The sequence below is a fragment of the Mustela erminea genome, chromosome 7 (genome assembly GCF_009829155.1).
Source record: "Mustela erminea isolate mMusErm1 chromosome 7, mMusErm1.Pri, whole genome shotgun sequence".
NCBI lineage: Eukaryota > Metazoa > Chordata > Mammalia > Carnivora > Mustelidae > Mustela > Mustela erminea.
In genome coordinates this window covers 38,565,258-38,577,371 of record NC_045620.1, presented here as the reverse complement: position 1 = coordinate 38,577,371, position 12,114 = coordinate 38,565,258, and the positions used below count along the sequence as shown (strand labels likewise).

At 34.9% G+C, this 12,114-nt stretch overlaps 1 protein-coding gene across 9 annotated transcripts in view; it reads left to right on the top strand.

The window, feature by feature from the left end:
• TASP1 (taspase 1) overlaps window positions 1–12,114 on the top strand; it is a 264,514-nt gene that overhangs the window by 68,592 nt on the left and 183,808 nt on the right. For all 9 annotated transcript variants that reach the window (XR_004287596.1, XR_004287593.1, XR_004287595.1 and 6 more), the window contains one exon: window positions 11,293–11,399. Coding sequence is in view for 3 of the 9 variants with exons in the window: in XM_032351428.1 (XP_032207319.1) it covers window positions 11,293–11,399 (107 nt within the window). In the remaining 6 variants the exon portion in view is untranslated. The remainder of the gene's footprint in view (window positions 1–11,292; window positions 11,400–12,114) is intronic.

The following is a 12,114-nucleotide window of genomic DNA, read 5'->3' as shown; positions in this document are numbered from 1 at the left end:
GCTTGTGCAGCTGGCCAGTGCGATTTTTTAAACTTGATTACCTTTGTGGTTTGGGCACGTGTCATTGGTAGGTTTTTATCCCTTTTCAGTGTTCCAGAAGTTTTTAGAATGTCTTTCCCAGGTTTATTCTAAAATAGTCTTTGACATAGTTTCTCACATACTTAATATTTCATTCCCTTATGTAGATGTGAATTTCTGCCTGGCATTATTCCTTTCGCTTAGAGCAAACATTTCTGGTAATGTGGTAGGTGTAGTGATGAAAAATCAGCTTGTTATCTGAAAAAAAAAAAACCTTTATTTTTGCCTTTACTTTTAAAGTATAATTTCTTGTCGAATACAGACTTCCACATGGTCAGATTTTTTTCTTTTAGCACCTTTTTTTCCTTTCTTTTATTGTGGTAAAAAAATATATATATATATATAACATAAAATTTACTATTTTAACAGTATTGTGTATATAATTCAGTGGTTCTAAGTACATTCAGTACTGTATAACTGTCATCATTGTGCATTTCCGTAACTTTTTTTAATCATCCCAAGCAGAAAGCTCTGTACCTGTTAAACAGTAACTACCCATTCCCCCTTCTCTCTAGACCCTTGGTAGCCTCTATTCTACTTTCTTTCTTATGACTTTGCCTATTCTAGGTAGCTCCTTGAAGTGGAATCATAGAGTGTTTGTCATAGCCTGGTTTTTAGGCTTTGTGAGAGTAAGTCTATTTCAGTTTTGTTTTTAAACTTAGAGTTAAACCTTAGTACTAGCCTGTGGTCTTTCTTCCCAAGATAAGTCCTTTCTAGGATTTTATTCAAAAGTCTCAACCTTGAAACTTTGTCTTTTCTACACAAAGTATTTCTCAAAATCTGCGTCAACTAAATGGTATATGTTTAAATATAAGTAAAGAGTAGATGGCAGACTTTGTTCTATCCTTTCAGTTTATGGGTGTGATTCTGCTACAAGGAATCCTATTTTCTTTTCTGTTGGCTGGATTCTGGTCTTACAGTTTTTCTGCCTTTGAGTAGGATACTTTGAAAGACAACATGATTAATAAAACATTTTGTGTACTAATTTTAGATTTTTGTGATAACTGGTATGTGATATATCAATACTTCACTCTTTAGTATGGCTAGTTAATGCTGTTTTAAGGTTTTTTTCCTTCCTTACACTTATTTATTTATTATTTCAAGTATTTTATTTTTATTTTTTTTTTATTATATTCAGTTAGCCACTGTGGTACATCATTAGTTTTTGATGTAGTGTTCAGTGATTCATTAGTTGCGCATAACACCAAGTGGTCTGTTGTCAGTTTTTTATTTTTAGATAGTTATAAATTCACATGCAGTTAAAAGAATTAATGCCGAGAGATCCCTGTGGATCCTTTGCTCAGTTTTCTCCAATGGTAATAATCTTGTAGAACTATTGTGTAATATTATGTTTGGGATATTGACGTTGATTTAGTCAAGATACAGAACACTTGTATCTTCACAAAAATAACCCAGTTTGCCTTTTTTATAGTCATACCTACTCATCTCCATGCCTTCCTTAACCCCTGGCAGCCACTGATCTATTCTCCATTAGTATAATTTCGCTTTTTCAAGAATGCTATATGAATGGCATCATACAGTATATAACCTTTTAGGAACAAGCTTTTTAGTAATTCAGTGTAGTTCTCTGGAGAGTCATCCAGGTGGTTGTATTTATTAATAGCTTGTTCCATTTTATTGCTAAGTAACCCATGCTATGGGTCTGTCACTGTTTAACCATTTGCCCATTGAAAGATACCTGGATTGTTTCCAGTTTTGGGTCATTATAAATAATTCTGCTATAAACATTTGTGTACATTTTTTTCTGTAATTCTTTTTGAATGTTTGACCAAATACACATAACATAAAATTTATCATCTTAAACATTTTGTTAAAAAGATTTTATTTATTTATTTGACACACAGAGAGAGAGAGAGATCACAAGGAGGCAGAGAGGCAGGCAGAGATTGAGATGTGGGGCTTGATCCCAGGACCCTGAGACCACGACCTGAGCTGAAGGCAGAGGCTTAACCCACTGAGCCACCCAGGTGCCCCTAAACATTTTTTAATGGTACAGTTCAGTGGCCTTAATTATACTCACATTTCTGTGCAACCATCACTACCATCCTTCTATAGAGCCCTTTATATCTTGCAAAAGTAAAACTCTGTACTTATTAAACAGTAATTCCCTCCACTTAGCCCCTGGCAATTTAGCTCCTGGCAACCACCATTCTGTTCTCCATCATTAAAATAAAAAATAAAAAATTAAAATAAAACGACTGCTGTAGTTACCTCATGTAAGTGGAACCATGCATTATCTGTCCCTTTATGACTGGCTTTTTTCATTTAGCATGATATCCTCAAGGTTCACGCATGTTGTAGCATCTGTCAGAATTTCTTTTTAAGGCTGTGGGGCACATGGGTGGCTCAGTCAGTTAAGCATTCAGCTCTTAATCTCAGCTCAGGTTTTGATCTCAGGGTCGTGAGTTCAAGCCCTACATTGGGCTCCACACCCAGTGTGGAGCCTAGTTTAAAAAAAAAAATTCTTTTTAAGGCTGAAAAATATTCCACAATATATATACCACATTTTGTTTATCCATTTACCTCTTGATGGATACTTAGGTTGCTGCCAACCTTTGGCCACTGTATAATGCTGCTGTGAACACGGATGTACAAATATCGGTTAGAATCCCTACTTTCAATCCTTTTGAGAACTGTGAAATAAAATTACTGGATTTTCTGGTAATTCTGTTTTCAGTTTGCGCAAGGACTACCATTGGCAACACCATTTTAAATTTCCAATAGTAGTGTACAAGGGTTCCAGTTTCTCCGTATCCCTACCAACACTTGCAACCTATTTATTTTATGTAAATAACAATCATTCTAATGGGTGTGAAGTAGCATTTAATTGTGGTTTTGGTTTGTATTCCCTAATGATTATGATGTTAAACATTTCTCATGTGCTTATCGGCCATTTGTATATCTCCTTAAAATTTTCCCAAAGGGAAAAAGAGAAAAGTTGAAGGTGGGGAAAAAGCTCCAACCTTTTAAATTCCCTGGAAGTCAATTCATCTGGAGAGGGAGGGCATTGCAACAATGGCTGCCCGCCTCTGTATCTGCACCTGTGATCAATACCAGCAAGAAGCAATCAGAGTACATATCCTAGTATTTGGAGGACAGGGTCTTTATTGCCCAAGCTGGCACTCACAGGCTGTGTGCGGTCTACTCTAGGAATACATGCATGGCTGTCTGCCGGAAGGATGGGGATGGGGAATGGGTAGATGCTACTGCAGTAAGAGCTGAAATTTACCCTGACTAGTGACAGTTTACTTCAAGCCTTCATTTGAGAGTTACAGCCTTAAATAAACTCCAGAGTTCCATAACATTTGTATTAAATTCTGGCAGACCAATTATTCTTTAGATGGGGAGATGGATTCCTGGCATTTCCTACTTGGCCATCTTCTCTCTAACTCCATCTTATTAGTTTTGTATTATATCATTCTGATTTAAAGATATTAATCCTTTCTCATAGCTATTTGCTTATACTTAAAAAATTTAAGTTATCATTACCTTTGCATATGTCTTTTGCCTTATGGGCATTTTGAATCTTATATGATTGTATCAGCCAACAGATTATTTTAACATTTTAGAAAGATTTTAACAGATTCTGGCTTTGATAACATTTTATGGAAAATCTACTATTTTCAAATTAAAACCAGTTAAACTAAAAAATAAAATCTCTTTCAAAAAAACCCGATATATATGCCTGTATTGTTGTGTGATGGTTTTTTTTTTGTCCCCCCCTTCTTTTAGATTTTATATATTTAAATCATTAATACTTCAAGATTTCATTTTTATGTATAGCATGAGGTAGGAATCTAATTTATTTTTCCAAATAGATAACATTATGTCAAGACAGCTTATTGAATAACATATTTATTTATGACTGGTATTAAATATCAATGTTTTTCTCAAATTCCATTAGAATATACATGAATTTGTTTCTGAACTTGATGTTTAATTCCATTAACTTTTTTTTTTTTTGGTTCATTTCTATGTCATTACTACAGTATTGTTTTGAGACTTTGTGATTAGTTTATTATTGGGTATTTTACAGTTTTGTCTGGTATTATAAATAATCTCTCCATTTTGCTTCTTTAACCCATTTATTGTGAACTCTTATAGACATACCTCCTGTAGGTAGACAATTATGTTGGCATTCTAATACACTTACAAGTTTTCTTGTACTTATAATCTGTATCAGTTGGCTTTCTCTAAATGCATGCACTGTGGTAGAATTTCTGAATCAGTGTCTGCTTATCTTCATCTTTACCAGATGATGCCAAAGTATTTTTCAAAATGTTTTTTACCAATAAATATAATTGTATTTCATATATGTATGTTTGTGTATATGTGCATATGTGTATATATACATATACACATATATTTGTGTAGCTTTATTACTAAACCCTTTTATTAATCCTAATAATCTATATGTAGATTCTCATTGATTTCTAAATTCACAAGCATGTTATTTGTGAATAATGATAGTTTTATTTCTTTCTTTTGAATCTTTATACTTATTTTTCTTTCCTTTTTATTGCTAAAGTATCATCAGTACAATTTAATAGAAGCAATGATAATTGGACATATTTAAATGCATATAATGCTTTTGATTGAAAATTTATTTATATTTTATATTTAGGGAGCTTTGTTTTATAAGATTTTTTGTTTTATAAGAGTATAAATGAATTTAATATTATATTTTTGTTTATTAAGAGGACATTAATTTTTTTAAAATTTAAATTCAGTTAGCCAACATATAGTACATCATTTGTTTCAGATGTAGTGTTCAGTGGTTCATCAGTTGCGTATAACACCCAGTGCTCATCATGTCATGTGCCCTCCTTTATACCCATCACCCAGTTATCCCATCCCCCCACCCACCTCCCTTTCTGCAACCCTCAGTTTGTTTCCCAAAGTCAAGAGTCTCTCATGGTTTGTCTCCCTCTCTGATTTCTTCCCATTCAGTTTTCCCTTACTTCCCCTATGATTCTCTGTGCTATTTCTTATATTCCACATATGAGTGAAGCCATATAATTGTCTTTCTCTGCTTGACTTATTTCTCTTAGCATAATACCCTTTAGTTCCATCCATGTTGATGTAAATGATAGGTATTCATCCTTTCTGATGGCTGAGTAATATTCCATTTTATGTATGAACCACATCTTCTTTATCCATTCATCTGTTAAAGGACATCTAGGCTCCTCCCACAGTTTGGCTATTGCAGACATTGCTGCTATGAACATTGGGGTTCAGTATCCCTTTTCACTATGTCTGTATCTTTGGGGTAAATAGCCAGTAGTGCGTTTACTGGGTGATAGGGTAGCTCTATTTTTAACTTCTTGAGGAACCTCCATACTGTTTTCCAGAGTGGTTGTACCAGGTTGCATTTGCACCAACAGTGTAAGAGGTTCCCCATTTCTCTACATCCTTGCCAACATTTGTTGTTTCCTGTCTTGTTAATTTTTGCCATTCTAACTGGTGTAAGGTACTATCTCATTGTGGTTTGATTTGTATTTCCCTGAGCCAAGTGATGTGGAGCATTTTTCATGTGTTAGCCATTTGTATGTCTTCTTTGGAGAAAAGGAGGACATTAATTTGTTAGTCTAATGAATTATTTGATTTTTTAAATGTTAAAAACAACTTATATTTCTTGTATTTATCACATACTGTATTATGAAAGAACTTAATTTTTGTTTTCTTTTGCTTTAGTTGCCATATATTTACTTGGATGTATTAACAGCCCCACAAAAAACTTTGGTTCATTGACCTTTCTATTTTAAAGAAATAGCATTCCAAATCTAGTAATGCTTGCTGCCTTGAAGTCTACTTGTTTGATACTAAAATAACTGTAGAGGTGCCTGGGTGGCTCAGTCAATTAAGCATCTGACTCTTGATTTTGGCTCAGGTCATGATCTCAGGGACATGAGATTGAGCCCCTCATTGGCTCCATACTGGATGTAGGGACTGCTTAAGATTCTCTCTTTCTCTTTCCATTTGCCCCTCCCCCCTCCACTTACACTCTCTTTCTCTCAAAAAAAAAAAGAAAGAAAGAAAGAAAGAAAGAAATAAAAAGAATAACTGCAATAGCTTCCTTTGGTTAGTGTTTGCATGTATATCTTTCTTTTTGTTTTCAGTCTTTCTGTGTATTCTTATATTTAAGATGTTTCTCTTAGAAGCAGCACATACATTTAAACATTTTTTGGGTGATCTTTGTATTTTAATTGGTTCATTTAGTCCATTTATGTTTCATTCAGTTACTCATATATTTGGATTTGAATTTTCTCTTTTATTCTTTGTTTCTTATTTGTCCCACATGGTGGGACATTGTCCCCCATATGCTTCCTTCTATATCTCATTTCTTGCCTTCTTTAGTATTATTTTCTAGCATTACATTTTCTTTTTTATTAATATGTTTGTATTTCCTTTTTTTTCCCCCCACAGAGAGAGAGAGAGAGAGAGAGAGAGAGAGCAAGGGGAGGGGCAGAGGGTGAGGGAGAGAGTATCTCAAGGCGGTTGCACACCTAACACAGAGCCTGACACAGGGCTTGATCTCACAACCCTGGGATCATGACCTGAGTTGAAATCAAGAGTCAAACGCTTACCTGACTGGGCCACTCAGGCACCCTGTATTGACTTCTTTTACCATTCTCTTTGAATTAACCTAGAAATTTCAACATACATAATTGACTTATGCAAGTCTATTAGAAGGTAGTACTTTTTAATCACTTCTCAGACAATTCAAGGACTATAGAATACTTGAATGAACTACATTTAACACCTTCCCAACTTTTGTGTTTATATTTTAAAACTCAGTATGCATTTAAAACAGTGGGAAACATTATTATTTTATAACAGTCAATTTTCATTTAGATTTGCCCATTTACTTTTTCCTTTGCATTTAATCTCTTCCACTTCTTTTTTTCTTTCGGCTTCCACTTTGTGTTATTTTCTCTGTTTCTGAAGAACACCCTTTAGTATTTTCATTAGTACAGGTCTTGTTGGTGATGAATTTGCTCATTCTTGTTTATATAAAACAATTCTTATTTTCCCTTCATTTTTGAAGGATATTTTCACTGAATATAGTGTTCTGAATCAAGACATATTTCTTTTCAGCACATTGTTAGTAATTAGTCTATTGTCTCAGGCTTCCTTTTTTTGCTGTTGAAAAGACGGCTGTCATTTTAATTGTCACTTATTTGAAGGTAACCTGTTTTCCCTTTTGCTATTTTTAGATTTTTCTATTTCATTGTTCATATTCTATTTTACTTAATGTATCTTGTTATGGTCTTTTATGATTTTAATTTATGGATATTGTTTACAATTTATTAAATCTGTAGATTAGTGGCTTTTATAATTTTGGAAAAATCTTATTCCATTTTTTATTTATTTTTTATTTTTTGTTATTTTATTTTTTGGGAAGATTTTTATTTATTTATTTGTCAGAGAGAGAGAGAAAGAGCAGAAGCAGTGGGGAGTGGCAGGCAGAGGGAGAAGTACGCTCCCTGCCAAGCAAGGGAGCCTGATGTGGGACTTGATCCCAGGACCCTGGGATCATGACCTGAGCTGCAGGCAGACACTTAACCAACTGAGCCACACAGGAGTCCCTCTTAATCAGTTTTTTAAAACATTACCTATATCCTATTCTTTTACTTTCACCTTTGAAATTCTGATTAAACACAATATTAGACCTTTTCACATTATCTACCCTATTTCTTAATGTTTCTTCTGTGTTTTCTATCATTTTATCTCTTTTATTTTATTTTTTGAATATTTTAAAATTTATCATATAATGTATTCTTTGTTTCAGGGTACAGGTCTGTGATTCATCAGTCTTACACAATACCCTGTGCTCATCACAACACATACCGTCCCCAGTGTCCATCACCCAGCCATCTCATCCCCCCACCCTTCTCCCCTCCAGCAACCCTCAGTTTGTATCCTAAGTTTAAGAGTCTCTTATGGCTTGTGTCCCTTTCTGGTTTCACTTTGTTTCATTGTTTCCTCTCTTCCCCTATGATCCTCTGCCTTGTTTTGTAAATTCTGCGTATAGTGAGATCATATGATAATTTTCTTTCTCTGATTGTCTTACTTCACTTATCATAATACCTCTAGTTCCATTTAATCTCCATTAGCTACATTCTGGCTAACTTTTTTCTGATTAGTCTTCTAATTTACCAGCTCTTTTTTCTCTATCCTATCAGCTACCAAACATGTACACTGAGGTCTTCCTTTTGGTTATTTATTTCTAGGAGTTCTGTTTTTGTTTTGTTTTTTAAGAGCCTGGTTTCTTTTAGTTTATGGTATGAACTGTAGATGTTTTTCATGTTTTTAAAATCTTTTTTAATCATTAGAAGTGTACTTGTTTCATATTTATGCCTGATAATTCTGGTATCTGAGATCCAAATTAGAATATTTTTCCTGCATGTTCTCATTTATGGTGCCCCATTTTTTTTTTTTTTTTTTTTGTGCCTGATTATCTTTGACTGTGTGCTTATCATGGCCCTTGAATAATTATTTGTGTGGTTTCACCGTGGCCTAGGATGGAGGCATTTTTGTCTAGATACTATTTTTTGCATTTATTTTTGCCAGTTATATGTGCACTGTTTATATGAAAAACACTCTTCTGTCCTTTACTCTCATACTGCTGTCATACTCAGAACTCTCTACATCGGGGCACTTTAGTGGCTCAGTTGGTTAAGTATCTGCCTTTGGTTCAGGTCATCATCTTGGGGCCCTGGGATCGAGTCCCATGTCAGGCTCCCTGCTCATTGGGAAGTCTGCTTCTCCCTCTGCCCCGCCCCCCACTTGTGTGCATGCTCTCTGTCAAATAAATTAAAATACAAACAAACAAACAATAAAAACACCTCTCTAACACCACTTTTGACACCAGATGTGGGGGTTTCTACACCAAGCAATTCTTTGACGCCATCTGGGTGTCCTACAATTCAGTTCAATACTGACTCCAGCTGGAGTTAGAATTTGTCTCATAAATCTGCCACCTCCTCTTTAGATACTGGTTGAAAGTCTAGGTTGTCACTTGTGCTTCTGACCAACTGGGTATAAATCAGAGGTTCCCGTGACCCCATTCTTGGGTTCAGTTAACTTGTATCATCCTCCTGACATGTATGCTTAGCTACCTGGGAACTCCCCAGACCTTGTACTTTTGGAATTTTTGCGGAGGTTTCATCATGTAGGCATGCATACTCTTTAGCTCAATTGCCAGTGCTTCCCTCCTTCCCAGTGGATGGGGATGGGGCTGAAAATTTCAAGATTTTAATCATGGTTTAGTCTTTCTGGTGACTAGTCTTCATGCTGATGCTATCTGGGAGCCCACTAAGAGAGTTGCCTCATTAAAGCAAAAGACATTCGTATCAACCAAGGAATGCCAAGGGATTTAGGAGCTCTGTTAGAAACTGGCGTCAATGACCAAACAGTAGAACAAAAGATGGTCCTAGTGCTGTTATAATTTAGGAAATTACAAGGATTTTAAGAGATCTTTCCTAGGAACTAAGGGTAGAGACAAATATATATATTTTCCATTATTTTACACACCATTAATCAGAATCTACTTAAACTTAATTTGAAGTTTAACATTCCCTGACCCACCCAGACTACGTGTTTGCAAATCTCTATGCAAGTGCTCCAGTCAACTCTGGACTTCTCAGGGGTATTTTTTTCTCTTTCTAAGTCCTCTTATCCCTATCCTTTTCCTCCTCCTCATTCTTTTCCCCCCTAGATCCAAGACAGTCTTGCTCAATGTAGTTGGTGTTGAGATAGAAGGTAGGAATGGACTGAGTGGACTTGCATAGTTCTGAATCAGCTCTATTATGGGAGCATTAGCTCTTTCAGTCCCCAGCATTTTGTGGGAAGTGTGTCTTATGAAACTCCCACCTCTGATGGGCTCTGGGCTTGACTTATGTCTCTCTTTGATGCCATTTAACCGAACTCATGTGTGCTAGTGTTGGCACATGCTCGTAGTGCAATATTAACAGCATTAGTCCTCAGTTTACCCCAGAATTTAGCTTGGTACTTTTTATAAGGGTTCTAATGTTTTTAAGATGATATTTCTTAATATTTTATCCAACATTTTTAGTAAATTAAGTAGGAGAATTACTCTGAATAATTTAGTCTGCCATAATCAGAAAACTCTGTCTCTTTAGCATTGTATTCTAGTTTAGAATTTCTCTTTTATCAGCTGAATCTAATTGGCTGTTGAAATCTATACGTCAAGTTTAAAATTTTTAATTATTATATTTCTTATCTTTAGAAGCTCCATTTTTCTTAAGTCTGCCTGGTCATTTTATAATTTTTTATGCCTTAATTATATTTTCAATATATTTTTTCTTAATTTCTGTGAGGATAAACATGTTTTACATTCTATATCTGATTATTTCATTATTTGAGGCCATTATAGGTCATGTTATCCTTTCTTATATTTGGCTGGCTTTTAGTCTGTTATTTTTGGTGGTTCATTTCTCATGTATTTTGTAATTTTTTTTTTAAACTATGGGCTCATGTTAATTGGAACTTGGGAATTCTCTGAGGTCTGGTAAGTTAAGATGTGTTTTTCCAGGCAGTATTTGCATTTGTTTTTGATGAGTTTTTAAAGCTCTGCAACACCAAGATCACTTGTGTGTGTGTGTGTGTGTGTTTGTGTATGTGTGTGTGTTCTCAGACCACACAGATAATAAGAATTCTTCAAATTTGTCTGAATGTACTTTTTGTTCATGAATTTTCTAGTGAGACTTTCCCTCCTTTACATTTATAGCCACAGCTGAAACTTCCTGTTTCTTTGTTTACAGTGGCCTTTTCTAGTTTTTCCCTTTCACTGGGCATGTTACTCCTTGAGATTCCTTACTTTTTTTGTGGAAAATCTCTAGTATGTTTTCTCATGCTGTATTGCCTCTAGATTTCATTCCTTGTCCTTTATGCACAGAGACCTTCAAAACCAAAGTTGGCAGTAGCATGCGTTAGCAGATACCACTGGGTGCCATCTACCTTCAGGACTGATTTGCCTATCTGGATTTAATATTTTTCTTACTTCTTTAACCTTAGGTTATTTCTCTTATTCTCCTATCACTTCAGTGTACATTGGAAAAACTTTTTTTAATCCTTTTTTCATCGTTCTTAAGAAAGGCTCTTCAGGATATCTCATTACTTCATTACCCTAATATTTCTCAAATGTTATTTTTAATGTTTCTTTTATAGGATTCAGTTTAGCTGCATTTAAAAGGAACAAGAGGAAACTAGAGCTGGCAGAAAGAGTGGAAACAGATTTCATTCAACTAAAGAAAAGAAGACAATCAAGTGAAAAGGTCAGGAGGTGTTTGAAATATTAACCATTAGTGTATCATAATGATATCTATAATCTGTGTTTAGACATATCAGCTTTAGAATAGTACTTTCTAGTAGAAATACAATGCATGCCACATATGTACTGTTAAGTTTTCTAGTAGTCACATTTAAAAAGTAAGAAGAAAGAGGTGAAATTAATTTTAATAATTATTTTGTTTAAACCAGTGAATCCAAAATATCCCTTCAGAAATATAACCAGTGGAAAAATTATTCGTGAGCTGTTGAGCTTTTTCATTTTAAAAAAAAATTATTTTTTTATAAACATATAATGTATTATTAGCCCAGGGGCACGGGTCTGTGAATCGGCAGGTTTACACACTTCACAGCACTCACCATAGCACATACCCTTCCCAATGTCCATAACCCCACTACCTTCTCCCTACACCCTTCCCCCTGGCCACCTTCAGTTTGTTTTGTGACATTAAGAGTCTCTTTTGGTTTCTCCCTCCTGATCCCATCTTGTTTCATTTATTCTTTTCCTACCCTCTTAAGCCCCCCCACCCCCATTGCATCTCCACTTTCTCATATCAGGGATATCATATGATAGTTGTCTTTCTCTGATTGACTTATTTCGCTAAGCTTAATACCCTCTAGTTCCATCCACGTCGTTGCAAAATGGCAAGATTTCATTTCTTTTGATGGCTGCATAGTATTCTATTGTATATATGTACCACA